At 35.4% G+C, this 13,643-nt stretch overlaps 2 protein-coding genes, 1 long non-coding RNA gene and 1 other non-coding gene across 5 annotated transcripts; 2 read left to right on the top strand and 2 right to left on the bottom strand.

The window, feature by feature from the left end:
* Nucleotides 1-3,140: 3,140 nt before the first annotated feature.
* LOC111462510 (protein RADIALIS-like 4) lies at nucleotides 3,141-5,239 on the top strand. Its single transcript, XM_023106106.1, has 2 exons — nucleotides 3,141-3,913; nucleotides 4,951-5,239. The coding sequence occupies exons 1-2, from the start codon at nucleotides 3,636-3,638 to the stop codon at nucleotides 4,976-4,978; spliced, it is 306 nt and encodes a 101-aa protein (XP_022961874.1). The 5' UTR covers nucleotides 3,141-3,635; the 3' UTR covers nucleotides 4,979-5,239.
* Nucleotides 5,240-6,358: 1,119 nt separating this feature from the next.
* LOC111462513 lies at nucleotides 6,359-7,790 on the top strand. 2 transcript variants are annotated; one of them, XR_002713756.1, is made up of 3 exons: nucleotides 6,359-6,481; nucleotides 6,965-7,051; nucleotides 7,193-7,790. It is a non-coding gene; the product is annotated as an uncharacterized LOC111462513 (long non-coding RNA). The 2 variants fall into 2 exon arrangements; XR_002713755.1 differs by having other exon boundaries at nucleotides 6,360-6,481; nucleotides 7,180-7,790.
* On the bottom strand, nucleotides 7,207-7,279 carry TRNAA-AGC. Its single transcript has one exon. It is a non-coding gene; the product is annotated as a tRNA-Ala (tRNA).
* A 2,579-nt stretch (nucleotides 7,791-10,369) lies between the features above and the next one.
* On the bottom strand, nucleotides 10,370-11,835 carry LOC111462502 (zinc-finger homeodomain protein 5-like). The gene has a single exon (XM_023106094.1). The coding sequence runs from the start codon at nucleotides 11,558-11,560 to the stop codon at nucleotides 10,529-10,531; it is 1,032 nt and encodes a 343-aa protein (XP_022961862.1). The 5' UTR covers nucleotides 11,561-11,835; the 3' UTR covers nucleotides 10,370-10,528.
* Between the last annotated feature and the right edge of the window lie 1,808 nt (nucleotides 11,836-13,643).

Genomic DNA, 13,643 nt, shown 5'->3' with positions numbered 1-13,643 from the left:
GAACTGTGTTGGGAGTTTGTGTTCAATCTAAGTGTGGTCACAAAAGCTCGTATACACTACTTCTGTCATCTCTTGCATCATTCCAAGGACTTGAGGATGTTGGTTTCCATCAGCTTGTGTATCTGCAAGAATAGCTTCACCACAAAAAGTTATCAAAACATGAGAGGTGAACATTAGTGAACATACTACTTCAACTTCAACAACTGTGTTGGCATTAATTGGAGAGGAGAACGAATCATTCTTTATAAGGGTGTAGAAACCTCTCTCTAGTAGACACGTATTAAAACTTGAGGGGAAGTTCAAAAGAGAAAACCCAAAGAAGATAAAGTTCAGATTTCCCAAGACAATAGTATTACATCATAACAAGATTAACTCGATGATGTTCTTGTTTGCACAATCTTTCATCTCATTTATGTAGAGCTTAATGTTTGTTCCTCTATGGGGCATTGTATGGCTTGCAGGGGTGTCAAGGCAATAGTTACTATTACCTCCTCATGTAACGAATACTTAGTTTAGTAGTTACGTCTCAGCTATATATTGTTTAGCAGTGATTGTTTATCACCGTACTCGGCAGTTGGTACTCTATAAATACCATTGCTCTTGAACACTTTTACCTATAATAACAATTCTCCTTGATCTGTTCAATATTTCTCTAGTCTCTTTCACTTTGTCAAAGTCACACTTCAAAAGAACGTAATTGGTATCAAATGTAGAAAAGCAAATACACAAAAAACAAAACACAAAACAGAAGGTGCTACTTCGTCTTAAACACTCTTTACAACAACCCTATCAAATAAAATCTTTCTAAATATTACCATTTATTTTTAAGAACAGTGATCCAAAATCAACAAAATCTTATTCTCGAGTAAACTCCAGCTAAAATGGTTAGACTGTGTGGGATGTTAATTAGATAGCTAATTACAAATCTAACTTATTATCGTCCTTAGTATTTTTTTAGTATATTTGTGAGTCTTTAGACTAGTTTGCCTGGACTATTTCACTAGAAAACTACCTTAATTACCATATTTAATTGACTAAAAACTTGTAGAATATTAGATGCTAAGAATATGACGGTTCTACTAAGCCTTTTATTACTTACCCTCAGGTCTGAATCATCACTAGGCAGTTTACAGATCTAACTTGTTAGATTTCTAGTTCTCACAGTAAAATGTTCAATAAAATGCATTTACTTCAAAGCCATCTCATTTAGAATGAAGTTACCAATATAAAATTAACTTTTCAAATTTTCATGGGTAAGAGTGTCCAGAGAACGTAAAAGCAGAGTCGGAGTGCACTCCGGAAAAAAAGGTAGGAATTTTGTATAATTCAACCAAAAGGGGACCTATACAATTATTCTTACTATTGGCAGTTAAAAACGATAAAGCATATATACTTCCAGAATAAAATCAAAGAAATGCAGCCAAGTTGTGTTAATTAATAATAAGAGAAATATCGATTAAATCATTGCCCAACATGTTAAGAACTTTTTATTCCTGCTCAAACATTTCACTATTTACATCGATAGTTAAAAGAAAATCATATTGGCCTTTTCTTTCTATCCTCTGGAATAATCAAGCATGAAGGATTTCTCAATATAGATTCAAAATTATAATTGTGCCTAGAAGGATTCCATTAGTTGAAGATTCTTCTCAAAGAGGGAGATTTATCAAAGCCAATGCAAGTTTCTACAGAACAGTTAAAAAATATCTGGGATTAAGCTTTTAAATTCGTGACTAAATATATATTTTGGTTAAAGAATGGTTAAAAAAATTAAGAGTATTAATGAAAATTTTTTAATTCAAAATTATTTTTTAAACATTTTTTTTAAATTTAGAAGTATTTTTGAAAAAATGTATAAAGTTGGCCCATTCAAAGCCACGGCCGTAGAATAACATTTGCTACTGCAAGCAATATATTTTTAAAATTTCCAGGAAATACTTTGGTCTAAATAATAGTGCTATTAAATATAAATTTACTCCAAGTGGAGCAACAAAACTAAATCCAATGGAATCAGATAAATAGATTATATAACATATAGACGGATTTTCTTTTTAAGAAAAGGTGTTGCATACTTCGAGAGGCAATCTAGAGATGTAGTTGACTAGCATATTGGCCAAAAAGTTGCATATTTTTAATTACTTCTTACTTTAAGTGGACTGTTTGGCCGTTTAAGATTGGAACCTGAATCTTAATCTAGTGGGCTACTACAACCTCTTTAGCACTGACTTACGAACCACTTTCCTAATAAGACAATCTTTTAACTAATATTTTTCTATATATTTAGGCTGTTCATGAACTCTAATATATTTTGAACCAAAGGTTTTAATAGTTTATGTAATTAATTTTTTTTATGTATTATTTAACCCATTAGTTACTGTACATAATGGGGAGAGGGAAATGCAACATCAAGAGAGCAATTAGATTGAAAAAAATAAACAATAATAATAAATTCCAACAAAAATTATTCCTAGGGAAAAACCAAACGCTTATGACCGAATAAAAAGATTAATAAAAAATAAAAATAAAGATAGCACGCAAACATTTTTCAGTAATAAATGAATGAACAAGAACCATTTCTTTTTATATAAAATTTAAGAAATAAAATAAAATATTTTAAAGCGAAAGATTATATGTTTATAAAGTACGAATAAATGTATAAAAATAAAAAATAAAGAAAGTCAGTCCTTACATATTATTTCTTTTTAATCGATAAATAGATATGTATGCGAACAAGATTTCCCAAGTCCGAAATAGGACTTTTTTTTTCAAATAATTAATGAACCAACAAGAACCAAACTATTCTTGAACAACAACAATAATCAAGGCCGCACAATTTGTTATATAAAATTTGGGAAATAAAAGTGAAAGGCTAAACCCACAGTACTTTTTAGATTCTTGTGTCAATTTTTCTTTCTCCACTTCACATCCCTGAAAACTTTTTTCTACTTCGCATCCCTAAAAAGTTTCCATTGCTAAAGAGCCTATCGAATGGGGGCATTCTATAGGCTCTTTTAAAAGTTTATTTGAACATCAAAGCTAATGTTGCAAAAAGAGCTAGTACCAATGGTGGCCGTTTTTTCCGGTATAAAAAAGTAGTGAAAGATGGTCCTACCGTTCTTGGCTTAAATTTATTGCAAGTGGCAGAAGAAAATATGCAAGGAGCGCGAACCAACAATCCAAAGACCCGCTACAGGGAGGGAAGGTGGAAGTTTTATATTGAAAGCAGCATCTGTGTGTTATTTCTTAGGCTAAGAATTGGATCTAATCCCTCCACCAGCCTATAAATTCTCAAGAATTTCCCATTGCTGATGACGTGATGATATTATAAGAGACAAAAAACAGTGTTTGAAAAGATTTTACGACCCGCTTGGTCGGTCACTTGCATTACCACAGGCAAAGGGAATCACCCTAAAACGTATTCTTCAACTTGTTTAATCCCACTACCATCACCTTGAGTGTATAAGAAGCACTCAGAACCCACATTTTCACACCATAGCTTGACTTAGCCATCTCTTAAAAGGGAGCCCAGGTCTCCTTACCATATTTTTTGTTCCCTGCGGCTTTCTTTGCAGCATTTTCACCTACTTAGATCATCTAAGCCGTTCAAAGCTTTCCATCCTAACTTCATTTATACAATGGCAACAAGCCCTTTTAAATCTTCAGGCAGTTCTAGCTCCTCGTGGACGCCTAAGCAAAACAAAAAATTTGAGGACGCTCTGGCTTTATATCCCGAGGACACACCAGACCGGTGGCAAAAGGTGGCCAGGACAGTGGGTGGAAAAACAGCTGAGGAAGTAAAAAGGCATTATGATATCCTGGTGCAAGATCTCATGCATATAGAATCTGGAAAGATACCTCTCCCCAACTACAAGCCCATTGTATCCAACGGTACAGTGTATGGTGATGAGCAGAGGTACCGAGCTTTCTACTCTTAGGCGTCTTTTTTATGTCACATGTCAAGTCTCTATCCTACTTTCATTCTCGTTAAGTCATCAAGATCTCTGAGTATTTAGCTCATAGGGGAAAAGACCTTCAAAATAACCTGATTCATCTTTGCTAGGAGAACCAACCTCCCAAAAGAACTCGTAAGAGTAGAACTATATATATTTATTTATATACCATAAAACTTTCCTTTCTGAGCAGATGTTAGACATGTTTGCTACCCAACCATCCTCAATTCACTTTTCATCATTTATGCATTGAAAGTCCGAAGTTGTGGTCGGGTTTCTAATGTTAAATGAAAGTCTCATATCGACTAATTTAGAAAGTAATCATAGGTTTATAATCAAAGAATACTATCTCCATTGGAACGAGGCCTCTTGGAGAAGTTCAAAGCCATGAGAGCTTATGCTCAAAGTGGACAATATCATACCATTGTGAAGAGTCGTGTTCATCTATCATCTAGTAGTTCCAAGAATGACTGCAAGGTTATCTAAAAGGAAATAATCATTCCCAAATGAATTTCTCCAAACAGTACGTGGGCGGAGGAGAGAAAGAAGATGCTATTTCATCTTCTTACAAAGTAGCTTGTCCGCGTATCCTAATGTACCACGCTCTCTTTTCCAACTCAAGTAGCTGCAACTTAAACCCAACACCGACAACTCTCATAAAAAAAAATTTGTTTTTATAAGGCTTCATGCTATTCCTATTCATGCATTCTCACTTCCCCTTTCTAAGAAAAAGACAACGTGAAACCGAATCTCCCATGCTTTAAATTACATGCACATGGTCCTGTATTTCTGAGTTCAGACATCTACGTATTTATAAATCCCTTCTTTAACATTTGGATCTACCTCAGTACTAATTAAAGAACTTTTAAGCTAACGTGGGTTGTGTTAATTAAACATCAAGTAGGCCCAAGAACTCGCCGTGAACTATACCACTGCCTCCTATATTCACATTTAGAAACATTTAACTAATCTTTCTATCGTTCTCTTTGAACTATTGCAGGCTCATGAAGAATCTAAAGCTCCAATAAAGAAGAGGTATTATACCGATGATATAATAAGAGCTGCAGAAGCGTTGTTCTCGATAATTACGAGAATATGCTTGGTGTCAGTGTTTCTCTACTTTCCCGCTCTGTTTGTCCTTTCAAGCATATAATGCTAACCTGTGAAGCCAACTAAACTATTGTAAGCCTTAACCTGTTTGTTCAAGTACCCGATAATGCTGCTTTTGTGTACTAGTGTGAGTACTGTTTCATTCGCTTTCCAATCATTATAAAGGAGCATCTTGCACCCATATTTTTGCATCACAATCGAACTACAGAGCATAAAAAATTCACAAATATTTATAAAAAGGTTTGTCACCTGACAATTCGAACAGTAAAAAGATGATGTATCACAGAGTGCACCAATTATTTCAAAAGAAAAGAATATCATGCCATATATATGTTTGCTTTTTTTGTTTATATCTACAAATGATACTCCTATTCTACAGGCTAGCAAATGTTATTGTTACGTCTAATCAGTATAGAGTGGAGGGATCAATTCAATTATTTACTCACCAGCGTTTCATCAGCCAAGTGATCAACAGAACATTTAGAGCAAGAATAATAAGTGAACAAACGAAAAATAAATAGTGATTGAAGAGTCATACCGTAACTTGTTGATAAGTGTTATGTAAATTTGAGACAGAATGAAATAGCTTCTTTACTAAAATCTGTGCAAGAAGATGACCGTCAAACCACTTCAAAATTCTGAGGTAAAAAAGAAACAATAAATTTTGAGGAAGGTTATGGATCAATGATTCAATACCAACTTCAAGCCGAACAATTACCAAACAGTCATGGAACTGAGCTCTATTTCGCCGACCTGTAGACAAGGTTGCCGCATGTAGATCGTGATAGCAGAGATGAGTAACTTTTCTGATAAAATGGATTCAAATGACAGATCGAACATTTCATCCTGAGTTGAAAAACGAACAACAGTTTGAGAAAAATGTGAATGAACATAAATTTCGATGTGAACAGACATCAAGAACCAGAAATACACGGAACTGCTATATATGATACGGACCTGTAGACGGTGAAAACAGGACGAGAGTGCAGTATGAACGCCAAGAATCCAATGGACTAAACAACGTTGAACTAGTAGCAGATGAAGCAACAATGAGGGCTTGGAGGAAGAAGCCATTGAAAGGCACAATAAGCTCGAAGCAGAAGGTGGAGATGGAAGAAGAGACGATGGATTTGTATTGATTCTTCTCTCGATTAGAAGAAGACGAATTGGCGGGAAAGTGAAGTGTGGCGCGCCAAGACGTTCAGGTCTCCCTTTTGTTGATAGCTTGGGAAGCCAGCTTAAAATCCTGACCGTTGGTCATGTATACAATTGGAAATTTATCTGACGATTAGATCTCGGCCGTTGATTACGGCAACATAAAAACAGAGAAATGGAAGCTTACAGAAACTAGTTTCTTCTATTTCGCTTCTTTCCCTGCGGCTCTCTTCAACTTTCTCCTTCTCTCAAGCTAGGGCAAAGTAGTATTCTCTCTTCCGTTCTTAATAGATTTTGCGCTCTTCTTCTTGTGCATTTGATTCTTGGAATGAGTTTTCCAAAATTTCTTCTAGTATTTTGATTCTCCTGCTGTAAATTTTCTTCGCTTTTGGGTTTGAGTTTGGGATTTTTATATTCGGTGATTGATTTAGGCGCTGCTCGTTGTATTATTTAGCTGATATTCTCGTTCAGTATATGTTGTGTGTAAATTCTCTTCAATTTTGCGTTTGATTTTAGGTTTGCGTCTGTTACCTGTGTATTGAATGGCTGATTTTGGCTCTGTTCAATGTATTCTTTATCTGTAAATTCTCTTTGATTATGTTTGATTGGGGCTCTGTTCAATGTGTTCTTCAGCTGTAAAATCTCTTTGATTATGTGTTCTGTGTCGATTCTCTTCATTTTTTGGGTTTGGATCTGTTTTCTGTGTATTTGGTGGCTGATAATTTCCCCTCTGTATCTGTCTTTTCAAGCATTTCAGCTTGATTTGGATCTTCGCTTAGTTGCTGTCAAGAAACGCAAGGCAAACTCCAGCGGCTAAGGAACACTCGTGTATTCAGGTCTGTTTACAAGTTACTCAGTTTTTTGCATCAATATTTGGCCATGGATTTAGGGATTGCTCATAATATTCAGCTCAAAATTTCCATCCATATTTGGGGGTATTTATGAACACTACTCTATATGGTAGATTATAAACACAGCTCTTATAAAGAAATGGAGATGCAGGGTATCGATCCCCGTACCTCTTGCATGCTAAGCAAGCGCTCTACCATATGAGCTACATCCCCAATTCAATATTCAAATATATGGGAAACACAAGGCAAACGACATACTCTAACGGCTAAGGAACACTTGTCATAATCAGGTTTGTTTACAAATTACGTCGTTTTTTATAAATTCTATATTCATGTTATGAACCGTGGCTCGTACAAAATGGAGAGGCAGGGTATCAATCCTATACCTTGCATGCTAAGTAATCACTCTACCATATGAGCCACATCCCCAATTCATTATTCAACAATATGTGAAACAACACAAGGCAAACGACAAGGCAAACGACATGGAGATGTGGGGTATTGATTCTCGTACCTCTTGCATGCTAAGCAAGCACTCTACTCCCAATTCATTATTCAAATATACGTGAAACACAAGGCAAACGACATGTTCCAACGGCTAAGGAACACTCGTCATATTCAGGTTCGTTTATAAGTTACTCAATTTTTGCATCAATATTTTGGCCATGGATTTAGGCCTTTGAATTTGATCCAAACCCATCTAAAATGGAGATGTAAGATGCAAGATACAAAGTATCAATCCTCGTATCTTTTACATGCAAAGCAAGTATTCTAGCATATGAGCTACATCTCCAATTTGTTATTAAAATATATCATTTGCATAATTATAAAATTCAATAATTTAAATTGAATAAATGTTTTTAAAAAATTATTTTGATCCTAAATTATTTGATTTACTTATTTAAAAATATTCCACCCATAAAATTGTTCTAAACGTGATTCCTTAAAAAATACCATGGTAAGTAATTTGTTATTTTGCTTCATTTAGTAAATATTTAATTTTTAATTTTTAAAATATGGCCGTTTTATTAAAATTTATTTGCATGAAGTATACATTTAAATGTATAGCAAAAATTCATAAACAAGATAATTTTTTTAATTGAATTTTGATTTTGAAAACACTCAAATAAAAGTGATAACATTTTATTAAAACCATTAAAAAGTATTTTTCTGAAAAAAAAAATAGAGTTTTACAATTATCAATAATTAAATAACCAAAAAGTAAAGATTTTAAATGTTTTTTTAAAATAAAAAATTGAACCTTTCACAATTTTAATCTGTATAATACAACTCCCAAATTATCAATAATTAAATAAACCAAAAAGGCTGAAAATAACAGGTTGAGGTTTGTTTAAAAAATATTATAATGTTCCACGTCATAACTACCCATCATTTATAAGATGGGTTCGATATTTTCCGACACATAAATCTAATGTATCTTATCGTTTAATAATAATATTGCCATGCATAGATTATTTTAATAATTACAATGATTATTATTATTATTTTCTTCTACCTACTTACTAAATATTAATTTTAAAAATAGCATTAAAAAATAACCATAAAAACCAAACCATCTATGAACTTTTTAAGTTTAAAAGTATTTTGTAGGTTGATAATATTTTTATTAATTTAGTAATATAATAAATATATATATATATATATTCTTTTTTTTTTCTTTTTTTTACATTCAAACGAGGTGAAATCTCGGGAAAATAAATTTAAAAAAAAGCATGGAAATTAGTGCAAAAAATGATGGATTTGGGGAACAAATCTAGAAGAAAGTAGGGTGAGTTCAGCATTTCTGCAACGATTATCAAATTAAATAAACAGAATAATCTTTCACCTACTCATCTTCGCAACGCCGCCGCCACACTGTGATTGTCGTCGCAGAGACTACTTCCGCCGCCGACTCCTCCGCCGCCTTCAACGTGTGAGACCAATACTCTACGAGCCCTTGTCACTTGCTCTTCAACAGATGGATCATAAAACCACCGTCTGCAACTTCGTCCGTCCAATCAACTCCGTTTTGCCTCCCTCAAATAAAATTTACTCCCACCTGATTCCATTCCTCCAATGAAGGAATGACCGACGGAACTGTATAACGGAGGGGAGAAAGGGGGTAATGCCACCTCGACAAAAAAAAAAATATATTTTTAAAAATTGCCACGTCAGCTCGTGGACAATTTAAAATAATTTATTTGAAGTTTGATATTAAAAATTTAAGGCTTAAATAGATACTATTTAACTCCAAACTTTACGACCAACCATCATTTTTAATTAACTTATTTGCCAACCATACAAGATAGTTACCACATATTATATACCTTTCTAATTTTATTGAACCAGTAGTGAAATATCACTCTAATAGTTAGAATTCTATAAGGCAAAAAATTATAATTTTACCTTGAATTTAATTTTTATTAAAATAAATTTAACTTTAAAAAATATTTTAAATTAAAGGTTAAAATAAAACTATAAATTAAAAAAAAAAAATTGTGTAGGCTATGTGTAGCCCTATTTTTGATGTACCCATTCCCTATTTTTCAACCATAAATAAATAAAGCTTCAAGTCAAATCAGCTTTATACATCACACTCAATCTCACACATCCCTCCAAATCCAAAGCACTCTTTTGGGGCCCTCACCATTAATTTTTTAATTCTTTTTTTAAAAAAAAAAATCATTTTCTAAACCATTTAAAATATCTATTATCTATACAATATTTAAAATATTAATTTATCTTATAATTCAACATCATCTAACTTAATCCAAGTACAATTCTTCACGGCCCCAAAAAAAAAAAATTATGAATTTTGTTCGTAAAAGACAAAATTTTGTTCAATATTTTTGAAAAAAATAGGTACATGCATCTCAAAATTTCAATTATCAACATCCACATCGCTTTCCATGTCTATTATATCAGATATAATTTAGAACCCATTTTAAATATTAATTAATATAAAGTAATTAATGGAGACATAATGGATAAGAAAAGAAATGATTATTTGATGCATAAACTAATTTGGAAAGTTTTATTTTGAGAAACTTTTACTTGTCCACAAATAACTAACTTACATTTATTATTACTTTATAAATTAAATATAAGAGAGATCATAATACATTAAAAATAATTTTTTTAGAATTAAAAAAAATATTATTTATGATGAAAAATACAATAATGCGAGTGTGTCAGGATTTGGACCATTTGATTTAGGAGAGGGAATTAATTTTAAGTGGAAATTGAAGGGCTTAAGAAAAGGCCCCATTGGTCAGAAAAAATAAAATAATTAATTAAAAATTAAAACCATAAATAATTGAGGGATTAAAATTAATTAAGAGGAAGAATCACAAAAGGTCTGTCGGACATGAAATTGTCTTAATATTCTTTGAATTAATATAAAACTTTTATATTCCCCTAATTAATTTTACGTGATTCTTACCTTCTTTTTCTGGCATTGGCTTACGATTCACTTGTGACGACGGTGCAGGTGCCGACGTCGACGGCGACGGCGGCGGCGACGGCGGCGGGTTCAGGTTCGTGATTTTCGTTCGGCTTCTTCACTGTGTTTTTGTTGTTGTGCATCCAGACTTTGAGGACTTGCCGTTTCACTCCCACATCGCTACAGAATCGTTCGACGTCTTCTTCGTCTTGCTTTTGAATCCTCCATCCGACTCTCTCGGCGAACTCCAGCATCCGATCCTTTTGTTCTTGTGTGAACTTTGTACGGTACCGCTTTTTGAGGGAGAACGAAGACGGCGGCATCACCTCGGCATTCGAATGGAAAACGTTCAAATCCTCGCTGGAGGACTCGGTTCCGCCACCACCGCCGTAGGCGACGTTCATTGGAGCGATGATTGGAGCATTAGGACTGGAATGGAGGTTCAATGCCATGGAGAATTTATGGTGGCCGTGGAGAGCGGAAGGGGACGGCAATGGCGCAGGAAGTTGGAGATGGTTGAGCATTAGTCCTCTTCTGTAATTAGGACTGATGTTTAATTGACTCTCGCCGTGGATTTCTTTCCGGTGGAAGTTCCGATGACATTCACAAGCGGCGCATTTTAGAGCCTCTAGGGTTCCGTCTTCTCCGCTTGGCATAAACTCTCCGCATCCATCGTATATATTCCCCCCAACGCTCGCCGCGTGATTCTTCAAACATTCTCTATACCTAACTCCAGCACCCGCCCCCCGCGCCTTGGATCTACCGCCAGATGAAAAACTACCTCCTCCTCCTCCTCCGCCTCCGCCTCCGCCGCTAACTCCGCCGCTACCTCCGCCGCCGCCGCCGCCGTTGCCAATGTTCTCTGTAGTAGCCGCAACACAGTCGGCATCGTGGAGGTCGGTTTGGATATGGTGATGAGAGCCATTATGAATCGACTCTATTCTCCGGTCGACGACTCCTCCGGACGAGGTTTCCCCAAAAATATGAGCGTAACCACCACCGACGGAAGCCGCAGGTATTATTACTTCCTTCTCCTGCTCTCTGATATCCATGGAAGTAAATTTCGAAAACCCTAAGCGCACACACACACAGAGATTAATGAACAAAATCACAGATCTCGCAGATTAGAGCTTCAAAAACGAAGATCGAGGAAGCTAAATCAAAGAAATCGAACTCCCTGCATGCTGATTTATCAAAAAAACTCCATGAAATTAGAAAATTACAAGGAATCAGTGGGACCAAAGGGGGAGGGTTGTGGCTTGTAAGTGAGAATCGGAAGCCAGTTTAGAGGAGCATGAACAATGAAGTTTGAAGAGAGAGAGAGAGAGAGAGAGGGGTGAATAGGGAGATGCTTGAAGGGGTTCCAACAAGGGACAGTTTGGTTGCTTAAGGAGAAGCGATGGAGAAGGGAGAAGAGGGGGGGAAGGGGGGGAAAGGGTAATTGGGGAATTTTGGAAAAGCTAAAATGGCACCCAAAGGGAAGGGCATTACACAAAAACAACCGACAACGTCATGTTCATCCCTCTCCCACGCCCTGCCATAATGGGACCCAGAACCCACCCCCTTCATTATTGCTCTCTCTCTCTCTACGCACTTTACCATGGTCCATCACAATGCCTGTACTCCTATACTCATACCCCCCTCCCCCCTTTGATGCGACGTTACTTTCCTTTCATATTCCCTTCCCTCCCCTCTTACCCCCTAAACCCTAATCTTTTCTTCCTTAACCACTATTTATTTGGTTATTCCCACGTTTCCCATACTTTTAAAACATGTTTGTTCCACAAATGTTCCTACGCCCGTATAAGAAATATTTCGTTTTTCTCCTCAACCAACGTGTGGCTAACGTTCTTATTGGTACGATGTCTGGCTCTGATACCGTTTATATTTGCCTAAATCTACCGCTAGTAGATATTGTTTGTTTTGTCCTGTTACGTATTGTCGTCAGCCTCACTGTTTTAAAATGCTTCTACTAGAGAGAGAGGTTTCTACATCTTTATAAGGAAATGTTTCGCTCCCCTCTCCAACCGATGTGGGATCTCACAATCCGCCCCCCTTGAATGCTAGCGTCCTCATTGGCAAAACGCCCGATGCCTGACTCTAATACCATTTTGTAACAGCTCAAGTCCACAGCTAGTAGATATTGTTCGTTTTGGCCCGTTACATATCGCCGTCAAAACACGTCTACTAGAGAGAGTGAGAGGTTTCCACACCCTTATAAGAAATGTTTCGTATCCCAAAACGCGTCTACTAGAGAGAGGAGAGGTTCCCACACCCTTATAATAAATGTTTCGTTCCCACTCCAACCGATGTGGGATCTCACAATCACTCCCTTGGATGCCAGTGTCCTCACCGGCACAATGCCTAGTGTCTGCCTCTAATACCATTTGTAACAGCTCAAGCACACTGCTAGTAGATATCGTTCGTTTTGACCCGTTATGTATCGCCGTCAAAATGCATCTACTAGAGAGAGGAGAGGTTTCCACTCCCTTGTAAGAAATATTTCGTTCCCCACTCCAACCAATGTTGGATCTCACAATCCACCAATCCACCTCATGCTCTGATATCATTTGTAATAGTCAAAGCTTATCACTAGCAGATATTGTCCGTTTTGGCTCGTTACATTTAAAACACGTTTGTTAGGGAGAGGTTTCCACAACTTATAAGATCCTCTCTTCAGCCTCGAATCTCACGTAAATAAATCTTTAAACTTTAAATTATGGCTCTATAAAAGAACAATAAATTTTTAGATACAAAATTCAAAATTTGAATAAACGTACTAGATAGTGTTAAATTGACATGTAATGCCTGACTGTTATGTTATGATTTAATTTATTTGTTGTACCTAAGAAGTAGGTCTTTGCATAGACGAAGTATTTTGGACATTAATGTAGTAAGTTAGGTGTTGAAATTGATTAATGAAGAATGAATTATGGTAGAAAAAAAAAACGTAAACTTGTGGTGGGAAAATATCGAACATTTAAATTTTAAATGTATAAATTATAATATTTTAAAGTATTAAGGACCAAAGTGAGTGAAATAGGTAGGAAAGTTCATTTATGACTTTTATTATTATTTACAAAAAAAAAAAAAAAAAAAAAAAAAAAAAAAAAAAAAAAAAAAAAAAAAAAAAAA

This window comes from Cucurbita moschata, unplaced genomic scaffold, assembly GCF_002738365.1.
Source record: "Cucurbita moschata cultivar Rifu unplaced genomic scaffold, Cmos_1.0 Cmo_Scf00027, whole genome shotgun sequence".
In the NCBI taxonomy this organism is placed as follows: Eukaryota; Viridiplantae; Streptophyta; class Magnoliopsida; order Cucurbitales; family Cucurbitaceae; genus Cucurbita; species Cucurbita moschata.
Note: the sequence above shows the minus strand (reverse complement) of the source record. Positions and strands in the feature narration are given on the sequence as shown.